We start from the raw sequence: 25,173 nt of genomic DNA on the forward strand, positions 1-25,173 counted from the left end.
AGGAAGGGAAAAGAATGAAGGAATGAAAGACAGAAGCGGAAGTGTAAAGTCACCCGTAGGCAGAAGGACAAGGAAAGAATGAAGGAAAGAAAGATAGAAGAAGATGGAAGGAAGGAAGGATGGAGGACAGGACAGGGCAGACACCCGAGAGCAGCACTACATTGAGTGAGTGGATGGTGAGCGCCCCCACCTACCACTTATAAATGTATACTGCCTATATATATATATATATATACAATCAGTAGAGAGGTAGCCTGTAGTCCTAACGGACCCGGGTTCAAATCCCGCGGGGCAGGGAACAGTTTAAGGGACTGAATTTCATAAAAATCAGACTTCACTGATCTACCAGAAGACCCGCCGACATGTTGTGAAAATACCCCCGCTACTACCAATACACCAGTCCTGTATGAGACAGCCCTAGCATGTATTTAATATGGACGGTGGGTGTTAGCGCCGAAGTGGTGACATGTAGAGGTATGCGGTACGTAGGAGGGCTACTGGGCCTTGAAAGCAGGCTGTGAAGCCTATGCCCGGAGTCGGACACATAAAATATATATATATATATATATATATATATATATATATATATATATATATATAATATGCTGTTACAGCCATGACAAAGAAAAAGAAAATTATTTTGAAATAAAGTAGTACATATTTACTCAAAAAATACCTGTGAATGTGGTGCCCTAAAGACTCCTTCAGATCAAGGCTGAGTTTAAACAATGCTATATGTGGCACGGAAGAGAAGTGGAGTACATTAACTCCTTCAGCTTGAGGACATCATTTGTTTATGTTTGCTACCATCAAATGACTTTATTCAGTTTTGGAGAGAGATTTTAAACTGCATGGGTTAGGTACAGCCTATGTTAACCCCTAATTAACTAACAGGGTGGAAAAAATATTATCTGACTGAAGGAAATTATGGGGAGCAACAAACAGGAGCAAATGTAATGGGAAGTACAACAGGAATGATGGACAAAGTGGCCTGGAGACAGTTTTGAGATCGGTGTTGATTGTAAAATTACATATAACATCACAAAATATGTGCAACATATGGTAAATAATAAATTAAGTAGTTTGGATATTCAATAGCTAAATACATATACCTTACGTTCATTTTTTGTCATCATCTAATTCAGTGTTGCCCCATGCGGAGCACAGAAGCCTGGGGCTGGGCAAGTTGGACCTGACTTTTAAGATAAAAGTGACCTCACTCATCCCTGAGTGGCATAACATGAGCAACAAACCCCAACCACCCCTTAGATATAAACCTGCATTGGCTCAATCCAACTGGAGTGCCTTAATTACCCACCAAATCACCAGGCAACATAATTTGGTTACATGGTTACCACCCAGTAGGAAATGGTTTCCTGGTGTACAAGAAACAAATTAGCTTGTCACTCAGTGTAGAGTCACCTGAAGACAGAAGGAAGATGAAGTAATGAAGGAAAGAAAGACAAAAGACGAAGAAAGGAAAGAACAAAGGAAGAGGGGAAAGGGCAGGCATCCGAGAGCAGCACTACATCCAGTGAGTGGATGGTAAGTACACCCAGCTAAGAATACACAAATCTTTTAGGAGTAAACACATAAGCATCATACTGCTTAGTATCCCCTTTAACAATTTATGGTAATCTCCTAAACTGTCTTCACATAAAACGTATGAAATAATAACAATGTTCAAAATTGCAGAAAGCTATAATAACATTCAAAATCAAAGTAGCCTACAACAGCTGTTTTGTCCTGAACAGTTACAATATTACTTATAAGGATTTTAGTAAACATGAGGAATGTTTGGGATTTTAAAAATGAAAAGTAAAATTACTCAAGAGTTTACAAGTGAAGATAGCATAATTGAACCAGTAATGGTGCTGGTTGAAGCTAAGATGATGCGTGTTGAAGAAGTGACAGCCAAGAGCCTGAGTGCAGCCACCTCAGCAAAGGTAATGCCTCCAAGCACCACCACCAGGGCTACACGGGGACTGGTTGGCAACCCAGTGGGAGGTAATCTGGTCACAGTGGTTCCTGGTAACACCTTCAGGGCATCTGTAAGGGCTGAGGGAGCAGAAGGTCGGGCTGTTAAAGCATCGGACACTATTTTGGCAATAGCAGGAGTATAGGCACCATTAAATACATAGCTCATTTGTGTTGGTGTGTGTAAATCCACCAGTCCCTCCTCTCCTCCAATTAGTTTTAGACGGCGTGCTACTGCTCGCCATCCTGTACCCCTGCGGGGCAATAGGGCTGTCACTTGAGCCAAACGTTCCTGCAGCTGCTTGCCACTGCCGCCAACTCCACCTCCTCCAGGGCCAGAGCCTCCCTCAGACACTGACACAAGCCCAAGCTGCCGCAAGTTATAAAGGGTAACTAAATGACGGTAACCATGGGCTGCCAACACCTGATCAGCTAACTCTTTGTATTCTCGATGAGACAGCCCATCCTGGGTTAAGGAGTACAGGCACAATAGCCTCAAATTGGAAGGCAGTGGTTGCATGCGAGCCAAGCAATCTTTTAAAAAGCTCTTTGCCTCTTTGGGAGATTGTGCCTCAGTCACTAGACTATGCTCAGCAGTCAGCCTTGCTTCAAGATCACCCTGAGTGGTTTGAGTGATGGCTTCACAGGCTTTCAAATGCAACTCAAGAGAGGCCTGCAATGTCTGCACTGCACGCAGTTCATTAGCAATGAAGTCCCTCATCTGACCAGTAGTCATAGTTTGTATCTGGTCCTTCTTGGCTTTGATCTCTCTGGCACGGGTGACTAAATAGCGGGAAACACCTGCAAAGTGTCTGTTGCGGATATTATCAAAAATAGTGTCTTGTGATGTAAGATGAATCTTGCGAGGAGCTTCCTGGCCCACCACTGATCCTGGCAATTCTATTACCCCTGCCTGGATGCCAAAGTGCTCATCAAGTGCCCCTTCATATGTTAGTTGGGTCAGCAGTGGTGTCACATAATCAGCTTCACGATCCAAGATGAACAAGTGTCCAATCTCAGCCGTCTGGGGAAGACAACAAAAAACAAAACATCATGATCATCGTCATCACTTTACTACTGCCTCGCATGTAAGAAGGGGTGAGCTGTATCAAGACACAAAGAAATGGGAAATAGGATAACATGACTAATGAAATGGGCTTTATACTCTCAGTTTCCTTATTTCAGCAATGTTCAGATTCATATATCATTCCATCTCTCTTTCATCAGAACTCTTTCCCTATCCACTCCAAACTTTTTTCTGACACAGCTCTATCAATCTTTCCATCATTCCAAGCTGCTCCTATCTTAACTGTTGCTACCCTTGCAACATAACAGAGCTTTATCATTCCTCACCAAACACACATGCACCCCAAAAATTTTCCAAATCCATTTGCATCCAGTCCTTTGACTCTTAACTTCTCTACTACCTCATGCTCATATTCATCTGCTAATGCTTTGTTTCAGAGTTTCTCTACTTTCAGTTTTTTCTCTCAGCACTTCTCTCACTTTTTATCCTCCATGCTTTTCTCAACATCAGCCTGCGTATCAAAATGATTTGACCAAATAAACCTTCACATCATTCTCTCAACACCCTCATACCAACAACACTCCCTGGCATCTGTCTCTTTAAAAACACACAATCATTCAGGTTCCTTTCAGTATTTTCTCCAGCTTTAATGCACAGTAATAATACTGGCTACATATACACAGTGAAAACATGAAAAAGTGGGCAACACATATTTATATTATCATAACAGTAATGACACAGATTAGTACTGTAAGTAGCAGCATCACTTATTACACATACGTGATACAAGAAACTCAAAACATTTTTTAATTTATCCAGTGATGGGGAAACTCTGATCACGAAATACAGCATATACAGTCAATATACCTATGAACAGTGGTGGAAAAGGATGCCTTCACACAAGGGCACTAATATAATCATGTGGCTCCACTGCTTGGTTATACAAACATCTATCTCTCATCTCCCTCCCTATCCCCTACAATGAGGAGGGTACTATACAAAGAAGGGCCACTTTCACATGCAGTCCACCTGGTTCACATTCAGATTAACCTGAGGCCACAAGAGCAACAACAATTAACTACTGTGGATGATAAAACTTCGGGTGGTGAGAATGCATGGATGATTTAATATTTTGTTAACATAAATACCAGTACAGTAATTAACTGAACTAAGCTCCTTCAACTTGAAAATACACCTTTTCACTTTTTACTGGCATACATGACATCAGAAAAGTGACACAAACTGGCAGGTTAAGACGATCTGGACGTGTCCAAAGGAAGGGGGAGGGTGACTGAATGAGAAGGCCCTGCATGGGAACCTCCAGAGAGTGATTTGAGAAGGAAATGGCTTAAGGTCATGACTCATGGAGAGCTGCCATCAAGTAAAATAACATATAGATCCTAACACAGTCGATGGTCTTTTAAATGTGATTATTCTGGTTAATGGCTAATAATTTTCTTCAGCTACTGAAGCCTCTTCATGCTGCACAGGTTTGGAAATAATCCCAATTAACCCCATCTGCCCGTGAACCTACAATATTTTATATTTTCCTTTGGTAAAAGCTGGACAAATTAAACTTACAAAAGATGTCCTCAGACTGTGGTTTGGAAACTTGTCACTGTGACAATATTTTAATAAATTCTCCCGCAAGTTCTATTCACATCACTTTCCTTAGCATTTACTGTTGAACCTGCCTGAGACTGACCTGCTGTGACTTTTTTGGAGAATCATTACTTGCCAGGAGGTCAAGAGCATTAACAACTGCAGCAGCTGCACGACCATGAGCCAGAACATTAGGTACACGGCCATACAAGCCCTGCAGGGTGTTAATGGCACGAGCAACACTCACACATCCACTGAAGTCGCCCTCAAGAAATGCATCTCTGGAAAAATTGCAAAAAAGTGAAAAATAGTAATAGAAATTCTCATTTCATACCCTTTGATCGGACATGTATGGGCTACCATAGTCCAGTATATTTATGAGTAAATAGCCATGGGACCTTCACACAGGGGTCTCATTTGCCTCAGTCTGTTCAAACCTGGAACTGAAATTTGGACCTGGATGAAAACTGACTATGATGGTTGTATTCTGGGGTAAGAAAGTACATACGCCTATCAGGCACAAACTTACAATACTACTGTAGAAGAAACAGCATTCACTGTAACAGACTGATAGCAAAGCACCATAAGCAGAGACTAAACCCAGGATTTATTCAACGTTACACCTGTGACGGATTCCATACCGTTATTATTCCTGAAGAAGCCATCACAGGCAAAATGCTGAATTAATCCTAGGTCCTGTTTCTGCCTATGATGTTTTTCCTTCTTATGACTCTACACTGCTTTTACTTTAACTTGGGCTAAAATTGTCATCACTCCATCTTGAACGCTGAGGTACAATGGGAGAATACTGCCAGAATATTATGCTAGTCATGAAAAGGTGCTATGGAAAAGCAGAGCTGAAGTGTTGTCTTTCTTCCTCTGAGCTACATGACAAAGGGCTGCAAAAGGATGAAAACTTGGGTCAAGTTAAGGGGAAAAGGGTATAACCATCTCACATGCACCCCACCTCTTCCCTGTATACTCCTTCCCAACTAGACCTAAACCATCATGAGAAGGTTTTCTTGAGTAATGGAGAGGTCCAGTCCTGCAATGGACTATAAAAGACTGCACATTCATTCTTCTTCACTTAACTACCTTACTTCCCTTACAGCCCATTCATGAAAAAAAAAAAAAAAAAAAAAAACTTCAGTTACCTTTTGGGGATTGAGTCTACACAGAGCCATCACTGCAAATGGTATGTTCTGAACATTAGATCACCAGGTAAAGTACCTTAAATGTTTGGAACAAGCAGCATAGCCCTTGGTCCCTACAATCTTGATGAGGCAAAAAAGGAAAAATCAACAGAAAGAGACAAACTGGATACAACTCCCTGTACATAGCATTTACAAACCATTTTTGGACATTGTTTTCTGCCCAAGAAGTCCATGGTAAACTATGAATGGAATGTCTGTTAAAGTTCCAACACAAATTTTAAGCCACTTTGTCAGTGTCTCCAAATTTACATTACCGTTTGTATGTAAAATGTTGTGGCATTCTAAAACACATTCTCAACTTCACCAGTGATCACCTGCATTAAGGTATCTTTTAAATAGTATATATGCTTCTGCCAGACAATTGTATTTAGTGTATGAGAGACATCTTACAATAAGGTTTGACACAAATACAAATGTACCCCGACTGTAACGTTATCTTTTTTTTAACACTCTTTCTGCCACCTGATGGTTGTATTCTGCTTATGATTACTCATACTAGATGAGTTACAACTGTATGATAAGTGAAGCAAATATAATTTTCTGTTATGATGACAATGATGTACATAAAATAAATCCATAGATCCTTGATATGGCAAACATTTGGGTCATTCACTAATATAATGCCACCTTCCTTTTAGTGCCACAATGAACAACTAGGAGTAAATAAGCATACTGCATGTTAATCACAAAGAGGGAGACTTAAAGCAATCATTTAAACATGGTCCCAAAAACTACTATTTTTTTTCCAACATGCCAGTTCTACTTCTTGAAGGAACAAATGAAATCCTTATAAACTGTCAGAGTAGAAACAAGAATTAGTTTAACACCTAACCTATGCCAAATTGATAATTGGACTATAGATGCTTCAAGGAATAGCTCAGAAAAATACAGTAGTCTTTAAGGAAGCCCGATAGAGATGCCATCTGTATGCTAAATGCTACAATAAAACCCCTCAAACTAGCTCAGCCCGAGGACACCTTTTTCATTTTGATTCTGCCATCTCCTGATGGCTTTAATAACCTAAGGATAGACTTCTTGAACTAGAAGGGTTAGATATAGTCTCCATGAACCCCTTCAGTACAATAAGAAATTCCTAACATGAATAAAATTGCATGATGGCAGCAAGGATATAGAATACTAAAATGGACATCACCCAGACTCAAGCTGCTGAACAGGAATGAGTTCGGTACATGTAATGGCTGATAACAAGTTTACTTCCCTTCATGACATTACATGATCTAAAAATCTCCAGTCACCACTTCGTAATCAAATCCATGGAAAATTCCAAGTCCGACTGGGGCATTCCAACCATTAGATCACCACAGGAGAGTGCATGGAGTACCAGTACATCAAGGATTAACCTGAAGAAGGAGGTCATTTCAAGGGAGAGGAGGTCATCGTCGAGTGGGATAAACTCCGGAGTGAACTCATGCAGTGTGATGGACCCATACAGCCCTTCCTCCTCCAGCAGCCCCGACACCCAGCTGATCAGGCGCGGAACCACCACAACATGAACCCTGAAAAACGATTAACCCCTTGAATCGTGGGATGCATTTTATATTTCTATCTACCTAACTATCATCTAATCCTTTTCTGCATTATCAGCAGCACAGAACCCATGGCTAGGCTACTCAGTCCCAACATTTAAGGTGAGGGTGACCAGCCTCACTTGCCCTGAGTGGCATTATGAGAGCAATAAACCCCAATCATCCCTCAAATATAAACCTTATGGGTCCGATCTGGTTGGAGCATCTTAACCCAGTAGACCACCACAGGTCATTATATACCTACCACCCAGTGCTGTATATGGTTTCCTGGGTTACAGGACACCATTTGACTTGTCACTACAGCACTACACTGAATGAGTGGATGGAGGTGTCCTCCACCTACCACTGTGTGTGTGTGTGTGTGTGTGTGAGAGAGAGAGAGAGAGAGAGAGAGAGAGAGAGAGAGAGAGAGAGACAGACAGACAGACAGACAGACAGAAATTTTTTATTGTTGTTGCTGTTGTTGTGGCTCCAACCTTAACCAGGTGTGATATGGCACAGACCACACCTATATATTACATCCATCCATCCATCATCCAATCCTACGTTGCCCCGTGAGGAGCATAGAAGCCGGGGGCTAGGCAAGTTGGTCCTGACATTTAAAATGAGAGTAACCAGCCTCACTTGTCCCTGAGTGGCATTACCTGAGCAATAAACCCCAACCACCCTTTAGATATAAACCTTCACCGGATCAATCCAATTGGAGCACCATAATTACCCACTACACCACCAGGCACCAAATTTGGTTATATGGTTACCACCCAATGTAGTAAATGGTTTTATGGTGTACACAGTACAATAAATATTTCACTACTGTACATGAAAACAAATGAAAGGGGGAATAGGCATGATATAAAAATAATGGAAGGAGGGAAGTGGGGGAAAGATCTGGGAATGGGTGGGGAACATGGAGGGGAAGGGTGGGGAATATGGAGGGGAAGGATGGGGAACATGGAGGGGAAGAGTGGGGAATATAGAGAGGAAGGATGGGGAACATGAAGGGGAGGGATGGGGAACATGGAGGGGAAGAGTGGAGAATAATGAGAGGAAGGGTGGGGAATACAGAGAGGAGGAGTGAGGAATACTGAGGGGAAGGGTGAGGAATACTGAGGGGAAGGGTGAGGAATACTGAGGGGAAGGGTGGGGAATATTGAGGGGAAGGGTAGGGAATATGGAGGGGAAGGGTGGGGAATATGGAGGGGAAGAGTGAGGAATACTGAGGGGAAAGGTGGGGAATACTGAGGGGAAGGGTGGGGAATACTGAGGGGAAGAGTGGGGAATACAGAGGGGAAGGGTAGGGAATATTGAGGGGAAGAGTGAGGAATACAGGGGGAAGGGTGGGGAATGCAGAGGGGAAGAGTGGGGAATAAAGAGGGGAAGGGTAGGGAATACTGAGGGGAAGAATGGGGAATACAGAGGGGAATGGTAGGGAATACTGAGAGGAAGAGTGGGGAATACAAAGGGGAAGGGTGGGGAATGCTGAGAGGAAGAGTGAGGAATACAGAGGGGAATGGTAGGGAATACTGAGGGGAAGAGTGGGGAATACAGAGGGGAAGGGTGGGGAATGCTGAGGGGAAGAGTGAGGAATACTGAGGGGAAGGGTGGGGAATACTGAGGAGATGGGCAGGAAACATGTTGGAGGAGGGTGGGGAATACTGAGGAGATGGGCAGGAAACATGTTGGAGGAGGGTGGGGAAGGGCAAGGCACAAGGTGGGGAAGGGTGGGGAATATGGGGGTGACATGGTATAAAACTGGAGGAAGTGAGGGTGGTATTTCCAAACATTTTAATATACAATTGATTCCCTCCTGCAACTCAGCTTCATTTTTGCTGGATGGACAAAAAGAGGGTGCAGTTTTTCTATGGCTTATTCTCTGAGCAAAAACAAGTCTTGGCTAGGAGAGAAATGTTATGAATTGTTTTTATTCTAACTTTTTATTTATATACTTATTTATTTTGTTGGAAGGGTATGGGAAGGAGAAAGTAAGAAATACCAGCTTTTCTGGTTCTTCCTGAAAATTAAAATCTGAGTTTTGAGATGGAATGAGTTGTATGCCTGTCAGAGTATAATATCTGGTTCAAGGATATTAGAAAATGGGGGAGCGGGAAGGAGGACGGGGGTAAAAGCAGAGATCAGGATAGGGGTCAGGGGGTATGGCATAAAATAATGGAGGGAAGACAGGTATCAAAAAATGTACGGGGAATGTGAGGAATAAGCGAGACCATGTAAGAGAGGCCAAGTGAAGGAGGAGAGAGACCAGGGCTGGAAGAAGAGAGACCAGAAGACGGTCGGCAGAGACCAGGTGAAGAAGGGAAGAAACCAGGATAGGGAATGAAGAAACCAGTGAAGGGAGGGGAGAGATCATAGGAGGGAAGGGACCACCAAGGGAGGGTAAGGAAAGACCACGGAAGGGAGGGAAGAGACCAGGGGAGGGAAGGGAGGGACAAGGGAAAGGAGGGAAGAGACAAGGGGAGAGAGAGACCAGGAGGATGCAGGGTAGGGGTGCTACTGGTATGGCGTAATAACTGGCACAAAATGGAATTACTGGAGACTGGAGATGGAGGGGTTGGGGGGTGAGGGGGGAAGGGATTGGAGCGTTAAGGGAAGGGTGGGGGGGTTGAGGGAGTCGGGTGTTGGTGCTGGTGGTGATGCTTTAATGTGCAGATACTCTAAAGATATGATAGTAAAAATGGAGGGTTTGAGTGGCTGGTTGCAAGGCTGCAAACAGTGTACATGAGACAAGGTTACTTAGAACAGTGATAAGAGAGCTTGATAGTGGGTTTTATAGCAATTACAGTGAAACAGATATAGCGATATGAAAGGTTCAACCAAAGCCAAATAAAATTGTGTTATTGTTGTTGTGTCCCCAAAGCTATCTGAACATGAACCCAATGAACTGCAGGCTGAAGCTACCATCCTTCCCCCAGTTCATCCTCCTCCTCCTGAGTAAGAGGGAGGAAGCTGAGGGACACTGCACTACTGGGCAGCACAGCCATACAGTTATGTCAATGCAAATATGTGAATGCATCCCTCTCCAGCACCAACTTGTATGTAAATAGCAAGAATAAGTTAGGACTATGAACAGTACAGTACAAGCTAAATGAACAGTATAGTACAAGCTAACCTCTATATAAATTCTATGTAAAAAGCCTGAATGAAATACAAAGGTTGGCATGATACCAGACGGGTCAAGGAACTACATTATAAAGTACTGTAATGTAGTATACTGACTACATATGATGCAGTCCATCATATAATTTTGGGCAGGGCTGTACTCAGGATTTACACTTGGGGGTTATACTTTCCTAACAGTGCTGGAGTAGGAAGCCTTATGTGGTGGCACTGCCTTAACCAGGGGCTGGTCATATAAATGTCTTTCATTTATTTCCCTATCCCTTGAAACATATATTGTGGACTGCAGGTGAGGAGGAAATGAAGCCTGCAGTCCATTAGGTTCACATTCAGATGAGCCTGGGGTTGCAACTACTACTACTTACTATTACTACTACCAATTTCCTAATACTGGTGGTAGGTGGGGAATTCACCATCCTCACTCAATGTAGTGCTGCTTTGGGTGTCTGCCCTTTTCTCTCTTCCTTCCTTCCTCATCTGTCTTTCTTTTCTTCCTTCCTTCTTTCCTCTTCCTTCTGCCTATGGGTGACTTTACACTCCCTCTTCTCTCTTTCTTTCCTTCATTCTTTCCTCTTCCTTCTGTCTATGGGTGACTCTACACTGAGTGACAAGCGAAATGGTTTCCTGTACACCATGAAACCATTTACTAAGCTGGGTGGTAACCATATAACCAGATTATGGTGCCTGGTGGTTTAGTGGGTAATTACGGCGCTCCAATTGGATTGAGCCAGTGAAGGTTTTTATCCAAGGGATGGTTGGGGTTTATTGCTGACCTAATACCATTCAGGGATGAGTGAGGCTGGTCACTCTCATCTTAAGTGTCAGGATCAACTTGCCTACCCCCAGGGGCCAATGCTCCTCATGGGGCAAAGTAGGATTGGATGATGGATGGATGGATGGAACACTGTCAGGCTCCTATGACTCACTCTCATCTGATTAAAGTTGGGTGGGGTTGGCTGAAGCAGAATACAGTACAGTAATACAGTTCTCCTGATCATGAGAGGATTCACTGTAAGAGTATTAACAATTTCAGTTCCTATACTCACTCAGCCTAACAAACTAGTCTGCAGGTAGTTGAAACTGAATACTAAAGTTGTCTCAACCACAAGTGGGTTACTATATGTACCGGTACTCTACCTGTAATTGAGGGTGATTTTATTCACTATCAGCTGAATAGAGTTTGGAGTTACAGTAGCTGGAATAGACACTAAAGCTGTGCCAATGATGAGAAGGTTGATCTACATACTGAAGGTGAGGGTGGTTGGCAATGTCTGTGTGAACGTGGTCAGCGATAAACTTGAGGGTGACCAAGGCAGGTCTCACCAGGTACACCCGCTGTCCACTGTCTACAGGTGGGGGTACTCTCTCCAGGCGGTACATCTTGCCAACACCATGATTCCTGTTGAGTAAACACCACATAAGACTACTATTTACACTACCCGGTACATCTTTTACTCTCGTGCATACACATCTTGAAATATTTGCAAAATCATTCACTGTGTCTGTGTCTGAGATGAATACTGTTTATTTCACTCTTTCTGAGAAGCTATAACCATTTTGGAAAATAAGGGGAGGTAAGATCAATAAGGTCAGAGAGGAATAACTAAGGGACGGCCACTGTGAAATCAAGTGGGGTGAAGTGTGAGTACAGTAGATGAAATTCATCTTACCACTTAAGTGACGCACGCACACACACACACACACACACACACACACGGTACATATACACTTTCATGCGCGTACTGATGGGCTGGTTATTTCTAGCCAAACAGACACATGTCCCTACCATCAAGATAACAGCTTTACACACACACACACACACACACACACACACACACACACACTCACTAAAGGAGCTGTTTATCTCTAACCAGATACACGTCCCTACCACCAACCACGATGATAACACATTCTCACACACACACACACACACACACACACACACACACACACACACACACACACACACACACACACACACAACGTTCACAGGAGCCTACCTAATCAGTTTTGTGCACACACGGGTTGGGAAAAGTTAAACGCAGCCCTTCTCTAATTCCTCTCTGCCACACCAGGTAACGGTAGGTCAGGAATCAATCTACAGTTCATTCACCTTAACCCCCTTTAGCGGCTACTTCACGTATCTTAAGAGGGACAAAATCACAATGCTACGACTCTACTTCCTTTTCATACCACTTTTTCGTGATTAGCATCATATTATAGTGTTAATCTATCGGTAAAACTTTGTAGTCAAGATGAAATATACATGTCAATTTTAGGCCATGCTAAAGTGAAAAGAGTACAGTGCCACATTAACCCTCTCACGGTCGGAGCAACTCTACAGTATAGTAGTGTTCTACTACAACTAACGCCAGATTATATTATTCTCGTCGGTTAAAGAAGCTCGATCCCTCACACCTTCTTTTAAGTGATTTATTCTGTTTATTACACCTTACTGTCCTATTCTGTTATATAAATCCTTCAAAAATCGTCATACTCTGCATTAACGGCGTTTAAAAGGATATTAACCAGTCGTATCCCAAAATAAATCACTAATGAACAGGTACTAGGGAGCCACGGAATGTTAATATAATCGCCATCTAACCCTCACATGCCCGTGTCAACTCTTAAGATATTTTATTCTGGCTAACGACAAATGTACATGCTTGAGAGTAACACAGGAGTCTAAGTGTTATCCTGACTTTAAACGTTTTGTATTATTAAAAACGTTTCTAAAAGGCGTTTCCAATGGGTCTTTTCAGCATCCCTTCTCTTCTCTAATATCTTTCTCGGTCGCAGACCACAACTCTCAACTACCTGTAATTCAGGAAAGAGGCTCATGTTTACACCCTTTATCAACGACGTGTGTGTGTGTGTGTGTGTGTGTGTGTATGTCATGGAGACTGCTAAGTTGACGAGAATACGGGTCACTGTCATATCTGTAAGTGCCATGTAATCAAGCACGTCCGCAGGTGTCATATAAAAAAAAATAATAATAATAATAAAAAAGAGTGGGTGGGAGGCTGGGTGAGGAGAGATTACACGACACAGTATCAGTAGATTGTAACTTGTCTGCTTTCATTTTTTTATTACCGTGTCTCAGTACCCTGTTAAACGGATAATTTCAGTACCGTACATGTATACCGCGTGCATTAAAGATGAATTTCAGCCCATGCAGCACGAAATGGAATGTAAATAACCAAAAGCAAAGAAAAAATCCATCTGTGTTCTGTACATGGAGCTACAACTACCACTCGGCTGCAATATGAAAAGCTGATTTAACAGAATACCCAAAAATTACACCCTTCCCTCAGAAATACTACACCTAACAGTCAAATTTACAGACCCTAATTGTACTGCTTACTGTACTGGAACAAGGGGGAACTAACTTTGTCTAACAGTGTGACCGGCCCCCGATTGGGGACTGGACAAAGGAAGCAAGTTAGATTATTCACATCCCTAAATGTACTGTTGAATGAAGAGACAAGATGAAGAGAGAGGGGATGCTAGCTTTGTCTTACAGTTTGACCAGCCTCTAACTGGACACGGGACACCAAGAGTGCTGGCGTACTCCCTCACGTGCCTGGCGCTATCTGAATGAACAGGGAAAAGGGGGCAACTTCCTTTGTCTAACAGTCTGACCGACCCTCGACTGGAGTGGGGCACTGGGCGTGGTGTTTACTTCCTCAAGTGTATGGTTGCCGTTACCTAATGAAATTAACTTTGTCTACAGTCTGACCGGCCCTTGACTGAACATGGACATCAAGCGTTCCCATGTTTCCTTTCTCGCGTGTCTGGGGTTAGTTACTTGAGAAAACTAACTTCGTCTAACAGTCTTATCGGCCTTGACTGAAGAGGCATGGAGCGTGGCGATGTTTACTTTCTCACGTGCCTGGCGTTATCAAGGTCAAAGATTCTTAAACTTTTCCTAGTCATGCCCCACCTCAGCCAGACAATCTTTGACGACTCCCTACCCCCATCTCCTAAAGAGGGAAATAACTCTTAGACTGTATAATAACTTGCTTCCATTCCGTGACATTATTTAATAAGTAACGGCAAGAAATCTAGCGGTATTGTGATCTTTTTGGAATATTTTAGAAGTTTTGTACTTCTACAGAGCATGGTAATTATTTAAGGACCAAATTTCTTTCCTTAAAAAATGCGCAAATTCTATCTATCTATAGCCAAACGCCGTATTCCCGTAAACGGTGATCGTTTGTCGTTGTTTTACGGGGAGGAGCATTAAACTGCTCCACCAACCCACTTGCTGACACTTAGGGAACATATATGGGTTGGTTATATGGTTACCATCTAGCGTTGTAAATGGCTTTCTGGTTTACAGGAAACCATTTGGCTTGTAACTCAATGTAAAGCCACCTGAGAAGGAAAGAGAAGTAATAAAAACTGACAGGAAAGATGAGAGAAATAGGAAGTGAGAGGGAAGACACAGAAAAAGTGATAAAGGTGAAGGACGTAGGCAACACTACATCACGTGTGTGGATGATGATCGCAAATTAAAAGCCAAAAATCATATGACCCTATAATATACCCTACAGAATCAAATCTATAACCAACAACACATTACAAGGGCTACTTTGATCAAATTTGCTTTATCTCTTTACCTCCTCCCCCAGTGTCTCAAACCCCCCCCACCCACCCACCCGGAGAATGCCCTCCATCCAGGTACCCAAGAATTGATTACACTAACTTTGTCCAACCGTCTGACCGGCATTGGACTGAGGCATGGAGCAAGCTGGTGTCCTTCTTCACGCGTCTAGTTATCTGAATGAGGTGGGCCAGTCTAGGCACGACCTGATACCGCCTTCGTGGACTTGGATCCCACCGATAAGGGCATCACGTGCATCGCAGTTTTATGATATTCTCTCTCTCTCTCTCTCTCTCTCTCTCTCTCTTATTGCTATCCTCCCATCCAGACGATTTCGTTCGGTTTCCGAGAAATTTTTCAAATTGGATGGGATAGATAAAGCCTTTATTTTGAGGGTGTCTCCTAAACTGAATATTACGACGTCTGCTAGAAAATAAACCAGAAAGTCCTCAGTGCTAATCTCGGCCAACGCCAACAAAATTTGATTCACTGCTATATTACCTCATTCCTACAATATGAACACTTTTAAGGACTCACATAGTCAATTAATTCAACGATGTTAGTCTGCCATGTTACATATGCAGAAGGCACAACTGTACTTCTGCCAACGCCAATATATTTTTTTATTTATTCCTGCATCCGGCACCGGATCCGTATCAACATCTACTAAACTGATCCACCTCAAAATCTAATAAACTTCTCCTTGACTCACTGGTCACCTGTCCACTATATTTCATTGAAATCCGATCACGACTTCTTGAGATACATTGCACACAAACACAGAAAAAGATACCGGTTAATCTATATCCTCCTGGTGGAGGTAAAAGGAGCTACGTCATGGCAATAAAGAGACTAAACTATCTGCACGTGATCAGTGAGATTATTCCACAAGAGAGCAGGCCCAACACCTGTGATCCCTGATAACATCTCCATAGCTACAAAGATACCGGTACCTATAACATATCCAACAACGCCTCGTCGCTGCCACGAAACAAGTGTGCGTTAAAGGAATCAACAACCGTGCTTTTATTTTGTATATATAAAAAACGGTATATTTGCAAAGAAAAAGCCTTCAGTTCCTGTCAGTCATGACACGGTTAGAATGGCGAATGAGATACACTCGGACAGTGTATATAAGTGAGATTAAGAAGTGGGGAAGGGAGAGACTGATGAGGATGGGGTGGACGGATGGGGGTGGAAATGTAAATGAATGAGGGTGGTGTGAGTACCATAGTAGGGAAGACAGCCTGACTGCGGGGGACAGGGTGACGTGGAGGCAATTTGCTTGTGGCCATCCACTCCGACATGAAGGCTTCAGACTACAAGCAAAAGAAATAGATAGATAGACGGACAGATGGACACCAGTAACATTTATAACTGATTCACAAAGCTGTAAGTAAGCCAGCAAAACGAGTGAAACATACCCTCCCCACCACCACCACCCTCGCTGACAGGCCTCTGAGGTGTGTGTACATGACAGCATTCAGTATAATATTTATCCCCACACTGAGTGAGTCAGTGGCATAAACAGCACAACTCGCATATTCTTTTAGGAAACTTCGCAACACCTCTTCCTTAGTTATTTATTTTGCATATTACACCTTAACTTTAGCTTGTATCTTATTTATATTGTTTTAATGTCAACAACATACATGAGGATAAGAAGGTGTAATGAGGAAAAGAAATCACTAATGAAGAGGTGTTATGAAATATTTGAAGTCACTGAATACGACCCCTAAAACATTCATGAAACAGAAAATTATTCGGTGAACATCAATTACATTAGCTTGGGATGATGGAGGGGAAAAAAATGGACTTAGCTATGGCTTTCTGTGACTTTATAGGTTTCATAATTATAGTCACATCTTCCTTACCGACTTTACATTTTATACAAAGAACAATGAACCAAAGACTAGAAGCCCGCAATACCTGTTCCCTCCATGGAAAAAATCAATAAAAGACAGCTAAATTCAAGCTTCGTTCATTTTCAGATGTCTGGTCAAAATGCGTTTAAAAACTGGAGGTCACAGGAACAAGGAAATAAAGACTGAGAGCCAGTCCCAGAGCTGACCTGTTGATTCTACAGATTACACCCCAATATCGTCTTGTATGTTACTGATGCCAATTATATCAGAATCAAACAATAAAAATAACACACAAAAGCATGTCAAGGTGTATATGCAAAATGAGTCGCTAAGCAAGAGGTTCTACGAAGCCTCATTTGGCACCTTGAATACGGCAGGTAAGCATATACACACCAAACAAAAGAAATATATACAGGAAAACGGTGTAGCGTAGCCTATCCTTCTTACACTCTTTACAACCAGTGCTCAAGAGGGATGCCTTCATGTGGTGGCACCAATGTAACTGGGTGGTGCAGCTACCTGGTTATACATCCCTTAACTCTCTCCCTATCTCCCCAGAGGTGGATGGCAGACTGTAGGAGAATGACAACTTCAGCCTGCAGTCCACCAGGTTCACGTTTCAGATAAATCTGGGGTTACTACTACTACTGCTACTACTACTACTACTACTACTACGGTACAACTACAACTACCCCTTGATACAATGGAAACGGGGGTTGATAATGACTAAAATGCTCAGTGTGTGCGTTGATGAACATGTGTAATGGTGGGCGTGGATAAGGATGGGAGTGAGAGTTAATGGATGTGTGTGTGTGTGTGTGTGTGTGTGTGTGTGTGTGTGTGTGTGTGTGTGTGTGTGTGTGTGTGTGTGTGTGTGTGTGTGTGTGTGTGTGTGTGTGTGTGTGTGTGTGTGTGTGTGTGTGTGTGTGTGTGTGTGTGTGTGTGTGTAAGAAAATATTATCTCCCTACTGCCAGATGCCTTAATCCCGTAAGGGATGGCCACAATCAAATCGCCTCCATGTCACCCTGTCTCCCACCATTTCACTGCCCTGCTCCCAGCTCACACCCCCTTCTCTCATATAGCCTGCCGTACCTCTCCACTTCATGCCTCCATCTCATCCTTGACCTCCCCCTCCCTCTCCCCCCCCCTCCATCTCATCCTTGGCCTCCCTCTCCCTCTCATCCTTGGCCTCCCTCTCCCTCTCATCTTTGGCCTCCCTCCCCCCCCTCCACCTCACTCACATACACTCTCCTCGTCAGTCTTTTTCTCCATCCTCTCCATATGGCCAAACCACCTCAATGTACTTCTCCTAATGCTTTCTGTCACATCTGCATCCACACCACAACGCTCCTTCACTTCCTCATTTGTCAGTCTGTCCCTCCATGTGACTCCACATGCTCCTCTCAAATAACTCATTTCCACTGCTCTCACTCTTGACTTGTGTCCCTCCAGCAAGGTCCAAGCTTCACTTCCATACATTACAGCTGGTATCACAACACTGTCATGCAGCAACTTTTTTACTTCCATGCTCACTTCCCTGTTTCTTATCACTGCCTTCAAGGAACCAGCAAACTCTGTTATACTCTTTCAAGCACTTCACCCTCTAAACTTCCATCCTTACTCATCACACTACCCAAGTACTTAAATGCACTCACCTTTTCCATTTCCTCTTCATCCAAGCTCACTGTATACATTCAGTGACTTCATTTCTCTTGAAGACCATAACATTACTCTTCCCTACCTTCACCTTTAGATTACGTTTCTTACACACTCTCCCAAACTCATTCACAAAGCCTTGCAGAAAATACTGAAGATGTGAAAGTGGGAAACTGAGTGAGCTTGAGTGAGAGTAAAAGAGAGTGAGTGATTATGAGATACATTTGTTAGGGAAATGAGAAATTTGTAAGTATAAAAGATGGTTACTGAGTGGGTTACTGGGGAGGAGTGTGTGAGTGGGTATAAAAGTTGCGAGACTGAAGGGGAGTGTGGGAAGGAGAGCAAATCAGAGTACGGAGGAAGGAAAATGAGTGGGTGTCCGGAGAAAAAGTGTGTGTGTGTGTGTGTGTGTGTGTGTGTGTGTGTGTGTGTGTGTGTGTGTGTGTGTGTGTGTGTGTGTGTGTGTGTGTGTGTGTGTGTGTGTGTGTGTGTGTGTGTGTGTGTGTGTGTGTGTGTGTGTGTGTGTGTGTGTGTGTGTGTGTGTGTGTGTGTGTGAGAATGAATGAGAGGGTATGTGGTTGGGAGAGTGTGTGGAAATAAGGTAGTGGGTGGGAGGGCAAATGAGTGGTTGTGTGTGGGAGGAACAGTGAGTGTGAAGTAGGGAAACTGAGAATGAATAAGTGTGAAGGAGAGACGGTGAGTGTGTGAGTGCGAAGGAGGGAAAGTGAATGTGTGAGTCTAAAGGAGAAAGAGTGAGTCTGTGTATGAAAAAGGGAGAGTGAGTGTATGTGCATGTGAAGGAGGGAGAGTGAGTGTGTGAGTATGAAGGGGGAGTGAGTGCTGAGTGTGATGGTAGCAGAGTGCGAGAGTGGGTTTGGAAGGGGCAAGACAGTATGAATGTGTCAAGGGAAAGTTGTTGTGTGAGTGTGAAGAAGGAAGAGAGAGAGTGCGTGACTATGGAGGAGTACAGAGAGGGGAAGTGAGTAATGTATATGAAAGTGAATGTGTGTGAGTGAGGGGAGATGTATGTAAGTGCATGTTCAGGATAGTTTGTGAGTGGAAATATTTTACTGAAGTCTCTCCTAATCTAAATATACTTGTCAGGAGGTAGCATGAACATAATACAAACAATGTAGTTGGGCTGGGGGGAGGGGAAGGGGTAAGTGTTGGCTGACTACAGAAGAAACAGGCACAAAGTCAGTCAAAAATTATCAAAAGGAAGCAGTGATAACCTCTGCGATCTGATAATATATGTTCTGTTTCATTCTCTCTACTTCCAGATGATTATACTTAGTTTAGGAGAAACTTCAAATGGGGGGTTCAGATATCAGTACAGATTTTACTGGCCCCTTCACCACAAAAGGGCTCCTCTAAGGCAGCATTTACACCAAATGCTTGTTGATATGGGCAGTTGTGGGCGGGAGGTCTGCATCATTGTAACCCATACAAGTTTCTGCCCACACCAACCTGCATCCAGCTGGACCACTTGCATGGGTTACAAGGATGCAAAACCCCCACCTTCACCCACCCATGCTAAAATGCATTCAGTGTGGATGCAGCATAAGAGAAATAAAATGACTTAGACACAGCAAGAATAAAAAATACATTATAAAACTAAAGAGGCTATGAATATCTGGATGCAATTATGCCACCCTCTGAAAGTTACACCCCTCAATATGATAACATGTTTTTATTTATATTCTTGCTACTATCAGATGAATTTATTCAACTCTAGGATAACATCTTGTAGTGTAGAGGTTAACTGAAGCTGTATCTACTGTAACCCTAGTAGTTCGAAAAACCTCTCCCAGCCATAATAAAATCATCAGGAGATAGTAAGAATGAAATGTAAAACATATTACTGTTGATGATATTGTTGATCAACTAAAGTCTGTCATCATGCAGACCCATCAACAGCAGGCAAGCAATCACCCCTGCAGGGGCATCCCATTACAGTATCATAGTGAAGTGGTGAAACACCAGTCCTGTACAATGTTAGCCCTGCTCTGATCTTGTAGGCTATATTCCACTGAACATGCTTCTAATAATTTGGGTTTGGCATGCTGATTTCAGTAGAAAGCAGTCAAGTATTGACACTAGAAAAAGGATGAAGAGATGAAGAAAACAGAAAGATCATAATATAATTCATTCTATTTATGCTGTTACTTCAGCCTTTAAAATAATTACTTAGCTATATGAAAAATGCAAAACTAGCTTCCTGATCAAGTTCCAGTTAGATGTGCCAATTTCAGGAGATTCTCTCATGGTAAACGAGCTCTGTCCCAATCTATGTACCGGTATAACTGAACAGATAGTCTTCATTAGCTATAAGTTGGGAATATGTTCCAAAACATCACAACTTCTTCCAAATGAACTGGTACTGTGGCTAAATTGTGGAAACTGGCAAATCAAGATGGTGATGAAACTGTATGGAGGGGCAACCCTACACCCATAAGAGTGCATGGAGATTAAGCAAGGAATTTGTGGTTCACATCGGTGTGCGGCTAGGTTCAGGCCAAGTCCACTGTTGCTGATCAGCATGACACTAGAAGCATTACTGAGAGAGATTAGAAGCAGACTACCATTGGAGCTGTTATATGCTACTGATTTAGTTTTGATTACTGTAAGCATGAAGAAAGCCAGACAGAAGTTCAAGACGTGATGCAATGGTATGGAAACAAATGAACTGAAGTCAGTATCAGTAGCTACGACAAAGGTCATGGTTAAAATGTGTGAGTGAGGAAACATTGTGAACCAATGAGTGTGATCCTGGACCATAGAGAGAATGTAAATGAGAGCTGGAAGGAATTCTACCCTATGAACTGTAATAAATGGGTCCATATGATATGTAATAGCCTTTGGGGTACACTGCAAGATGTGAGAAATTTACTGTGTGTGTGATATGCAGGGGGAAGCCTATCTGGGCTATTGACAAAAGAATGGGAAATGTCAACTGCGGAGCCAGCAATCGGGAATGTGTGAAGTAGTTTTGTTATCTGGGGGACATGCTGAATGCAAGTGAAGAGTCTGAGGCTTGTTCCACTGCAACAATGTGAAGTGACTGGAAGAACTTTAGGGAGCTGTTTTCTCTCCTGACGAGGAGAAAGCTCTGATTTTATGCCAAGGGTATTCTGCAAAACAAGTGTGAGAGGTGGTACTAATATGTCGCTTGGCAATGAGAAATGAGTGGTAAAAGAAGAGGATACATGCAGACTGGAATGCAGAGAAATGATAAGTGGAGAGGATTAACATGGTCTCACTGGGTTGCAAAAGTATGTATGGTGTGCTGCAAAAGAGATATAACATTAAAAATATTAGAACCTTTTTGGAAACTCAAAGGTTAAGACAGGCTGGACATGCTAAGAATAGGGAGGAGGATGACTGGCTGAGGAGATTAACATGTGTGAATGTGAATGGATGAGTGCCCAGAAGTATATCATGGAAATTGTGGGCTAAGGTCCTGCATGGAGATCTCTGGGTTGGGAGATTATTCAGGGAAATGGCTCAAGATCACAAAACGTAGAAAGATGCCATCGGATGAAAGTACCTAGCCTGTGAATGCCAGCATGTCTTTACACATAAACAGAATCCTAAATCGAACTATAACATGCTACTGTACTTACAAGTACAGTATCTGTAATTTATGGAGAATTACCATAATAGTAAAACAAATACCAGTGCTGGTGACTTATGACAAAGACTTATCGTATACCGTATATTGTACAAGGGAACTAAACTACTATATTACAGAAATGATATGAATGATATGAGTAATTTAAAAACTTACCTCAAAAGAGTGGTCCCCGCTATTCTGTCCAGCATTTTCATGAGATCCCCATCAATAATGAGGTCCTTGTTTCCCGGTGCATCTTCTAAAACTCGAATCAAACGGTCACGACTTAGGCGACGAAGGATTTCTACATCCAGTCCCAGGGTCTGAGGCTGAGTCATCTTGCCTTACTGCCACTTGGGTTAAAATGTCAATTCATTTCATATAAACACACCGAACAGCAGTTCCATGTTTAACAAAAAGATACCAGCAAACTTTTCTTTATGTTTGCCTTAATGTATAATGGGGTCCTGCAAAGCACCAATTTTAGAGCTTTTGCATTAGTGATTTGGCTTAATAATGGGTAACATACACTTTCAGTACAGATATTACAAGTACTGGTACTGAATGACAATGAGTGAAGCTGCAGATGTGTTGACTGCTGATGGTAGGAGATACATGATGTTGCAAACATATTACACTTAGAACTGACATGCACTCAAAAGGACTGCAGGTTAGAGATAGGCAACAAGTAAATAGGAAAAAAGGACATTAATTAGCTATATACTGGTAATAAGAAAAAAAAAAATGAAAATGATGACAAGGCAGATGAGATTTAGTATCTGAGCTGAATTTATCATTGAGGCAAACTGTTCTAAGAGTACCGTACAGAGAGGAGATGGCTCAAAAAGCAACAAGAGTTTCGGATCAGGCCTGCTTTAAAACTGCACAAAGCTGCAAGGGGTTTTAGGAGGGAAGATGTACAGGAAAAGCGAGGCATTACATATAGTGTACAGGGTAAATTTTTGATATTACACTGACACTGAAACTGATAAGCTCATTACTGAACTAGAGCAATTCTAAGCACTTATTCTTTTATAAGGAACTTGTTGCAAATGCTTTTCTTACACTTACTAAATACGGAGAAGGGGGAAGATACGGCAGCCCATATCTCCACCTTTTATTGCAACTACATTTAAATTAACTAACCTTGGATTGCACAGCATACCCTAACCTAAACTACTCTAACCCAACCCAAACCGTCCCAACCAAATTTTAACAATAATGCAATACCGGACACAGCTACAAACTGGACACCCTCCCCACACACTCCTAATTTACTCATTACTGTACTAAAAAGTGCATCTGCAATGGATGTGTATAAGAGAAACTGCTTAAGACTGCATAAGGTATATGGTGATCATATTAATTTAAAGCTCCATAAATTGGATGTAATTCTGAAATACTGTAATACTGTACCTTCCATGCGGTACTATTACGTGTGAACACAATAATTAATGCAAATAAGTACGGTAAACAGATTTTGACCATGCCAGGTTACAATGATATAGCCTACCCCTATAAACCCTTGGACAACTGATGCTGGGAGTAATATTGCCTGGTATTAGCCTAGGTAAAAGTACCGAATAAGGGTTACTATTTGTTTTACGGGCTCTTCTTTTTTGGTGTTATTTCTTTTAACCTGTGTGGGATGATCTAATGCTGCAGGTTGTTAGAAATGTATTTTTAGATAACTAACCTCATCTGTCCCTACATAAGTAGCTAATGAAGGGAACAAGGTGATTTTGGTGAGAGATGGGTGCCATTTTTTTTCTTGTGCATGGCAAAGTTCTGTAATGCCATCTGAATATGCAATTATTCATTTTGATTTAGTAAGATGAGGTTAGTTTAATATATAAAAATACCTTTCTGACAACCTTCAACATCAAAGCAGCCCACACAGGAAAAAAGGAAGCAGGTGAAAACACAGAAAATCAATGAAACTGAGAAGCCCATAAGGTAATTATTGATGGAAACAAGCTGTCAAGGCTGTAATAGCCTCTGGGGAATTGAATGGTCACTTAGGCAGAGTGATGGTGTAGCCCTGTCACACGACGCTCCTAATGGGGCAATGAAGAATGAAGGTACAGGAGATAAGAAATCTAACACTTGTTATGAAAACTACATATAAAATATATATATGAAGTAAAGCGGGTGACTAGAAAAATAACAAAACAAACGAATCACGGTTATCAGGTGTAGCCAAGGCTTAACATTAATGAATACTTCAAATAAAATCATGCATCCCGTGGAAACTAAACACAGGGTATGTCACGATACAAATATGAACGGCATTTGGACTAACTTTTTAACATTATAATGTCACAAATGTTGGCCGTATTATATAATAACAATATTTAAACCTGTTAGATATTATGTTCCGTGGACACCACCTCTCTTCCACTATTGTTTACACTTTAACCATCAGCTGATGCTGATGGGGATTTAATTTAATTTGGGATTTTCTACGTGTCATGATATAACAGAATTCTTTCAATCACTTTTTTAGCAAAAATGTATGCATTAATGTGGGTAATAATTCATTAATTGCCTTAGCCATTCATAAAAATATTGAAGTTGTTCTTTTAATGTTTTTAGGACTGTGGCCTTTCTTGCAAGTGAAAATTTTAATTTAGTTATGTTTTTATTTTTTAAGACATACTTTATGCTATATCTAAATGCAAAAGTATGCAGAATATAACTCAATAATTGCTAAAAGAACAGCTGATTGCGGAGCTGTGGACTGGTGGGGTAAGCAAGTGACAAGGCATTGCGTCCTCATTCATAACATCTCGTAGTGCTGGGTAATAAGGTTGAAGTTGTCCAGTGTTATTTTCCTTTTTCATTGTCCCATCCAGTACTACGTAGTCTCATAAATCAGTAAGTATATCTTTTATTTGTGACTGCATGATTTTGTCCACAGTATCAGGTCTTCC

At 42.0% G+C, this 25,173-nt stretch overlaps 2 protein-coding genes across 2 annotated transcripts in view; one reads left to right on the plus strand and one right to left on the minus strand.

The window, feature by feature from the left end:
• Window positions 1-1,828: 1,828 nt before the first annotated feature.
• Window positions 1,829-22,629, minus strand: LOC145403929 (vacuolar protein sorting-associated protein 33B-like). Its single transcript, XM_080275531.1, has 5 exons — window positions 22,415-22,629; window positions 11,746-11,898; window positions 7,182-7,337; window positions 4,710-4,887; window positions 1,829-3,001 (listed from the first exon to the last, which is right to left on the minus strand). The coding sequence occupies exons 1-5, from the start codon at window positions 22,576-22,578 to the stop codon at window positions 1,829-1,831; spliced, it is 1,824 nt and encodes a 607-aa protein (XP_080131657.1). The 5' UTR covers window positions 22,579-22,629.
• Window positions 22,630-24,986: 2,357 nt separating this feature from the next.
• The window catches only part of ClpX (Caseinolytic protease chaperone subunit), a 32,261-nt gene continuing 32,074 nt past the window's right edge, over window positions 24,987-25,173 (plus strand). The window contains exon 1 of the mRNA XM_080275692.1: window positions 24,987-25,117. The gene's annotated coding sequence lies outside the window, so the exon portion shown is untranslated. The remainder of the gene's footprint in view (window positions 25,118-25,173) is intronic.

This window comes from Coenobita brevimanus, chromosome 62, assembly GCF_032717465.1.
Source record: "Coenobita brevimanus isolate Jiangsu-jjx chromosome 62, ASM3271746v2, whole genome shotgun sequence".
In the NCBI taxonomy this organism is placed as follows: domain Eukaryota; kingdom Metazoa; phylum Arthropoda; class Malacostraca; order Decapoda; family Coenobitidae; genus Coenobita; species Coenobita brevimanus.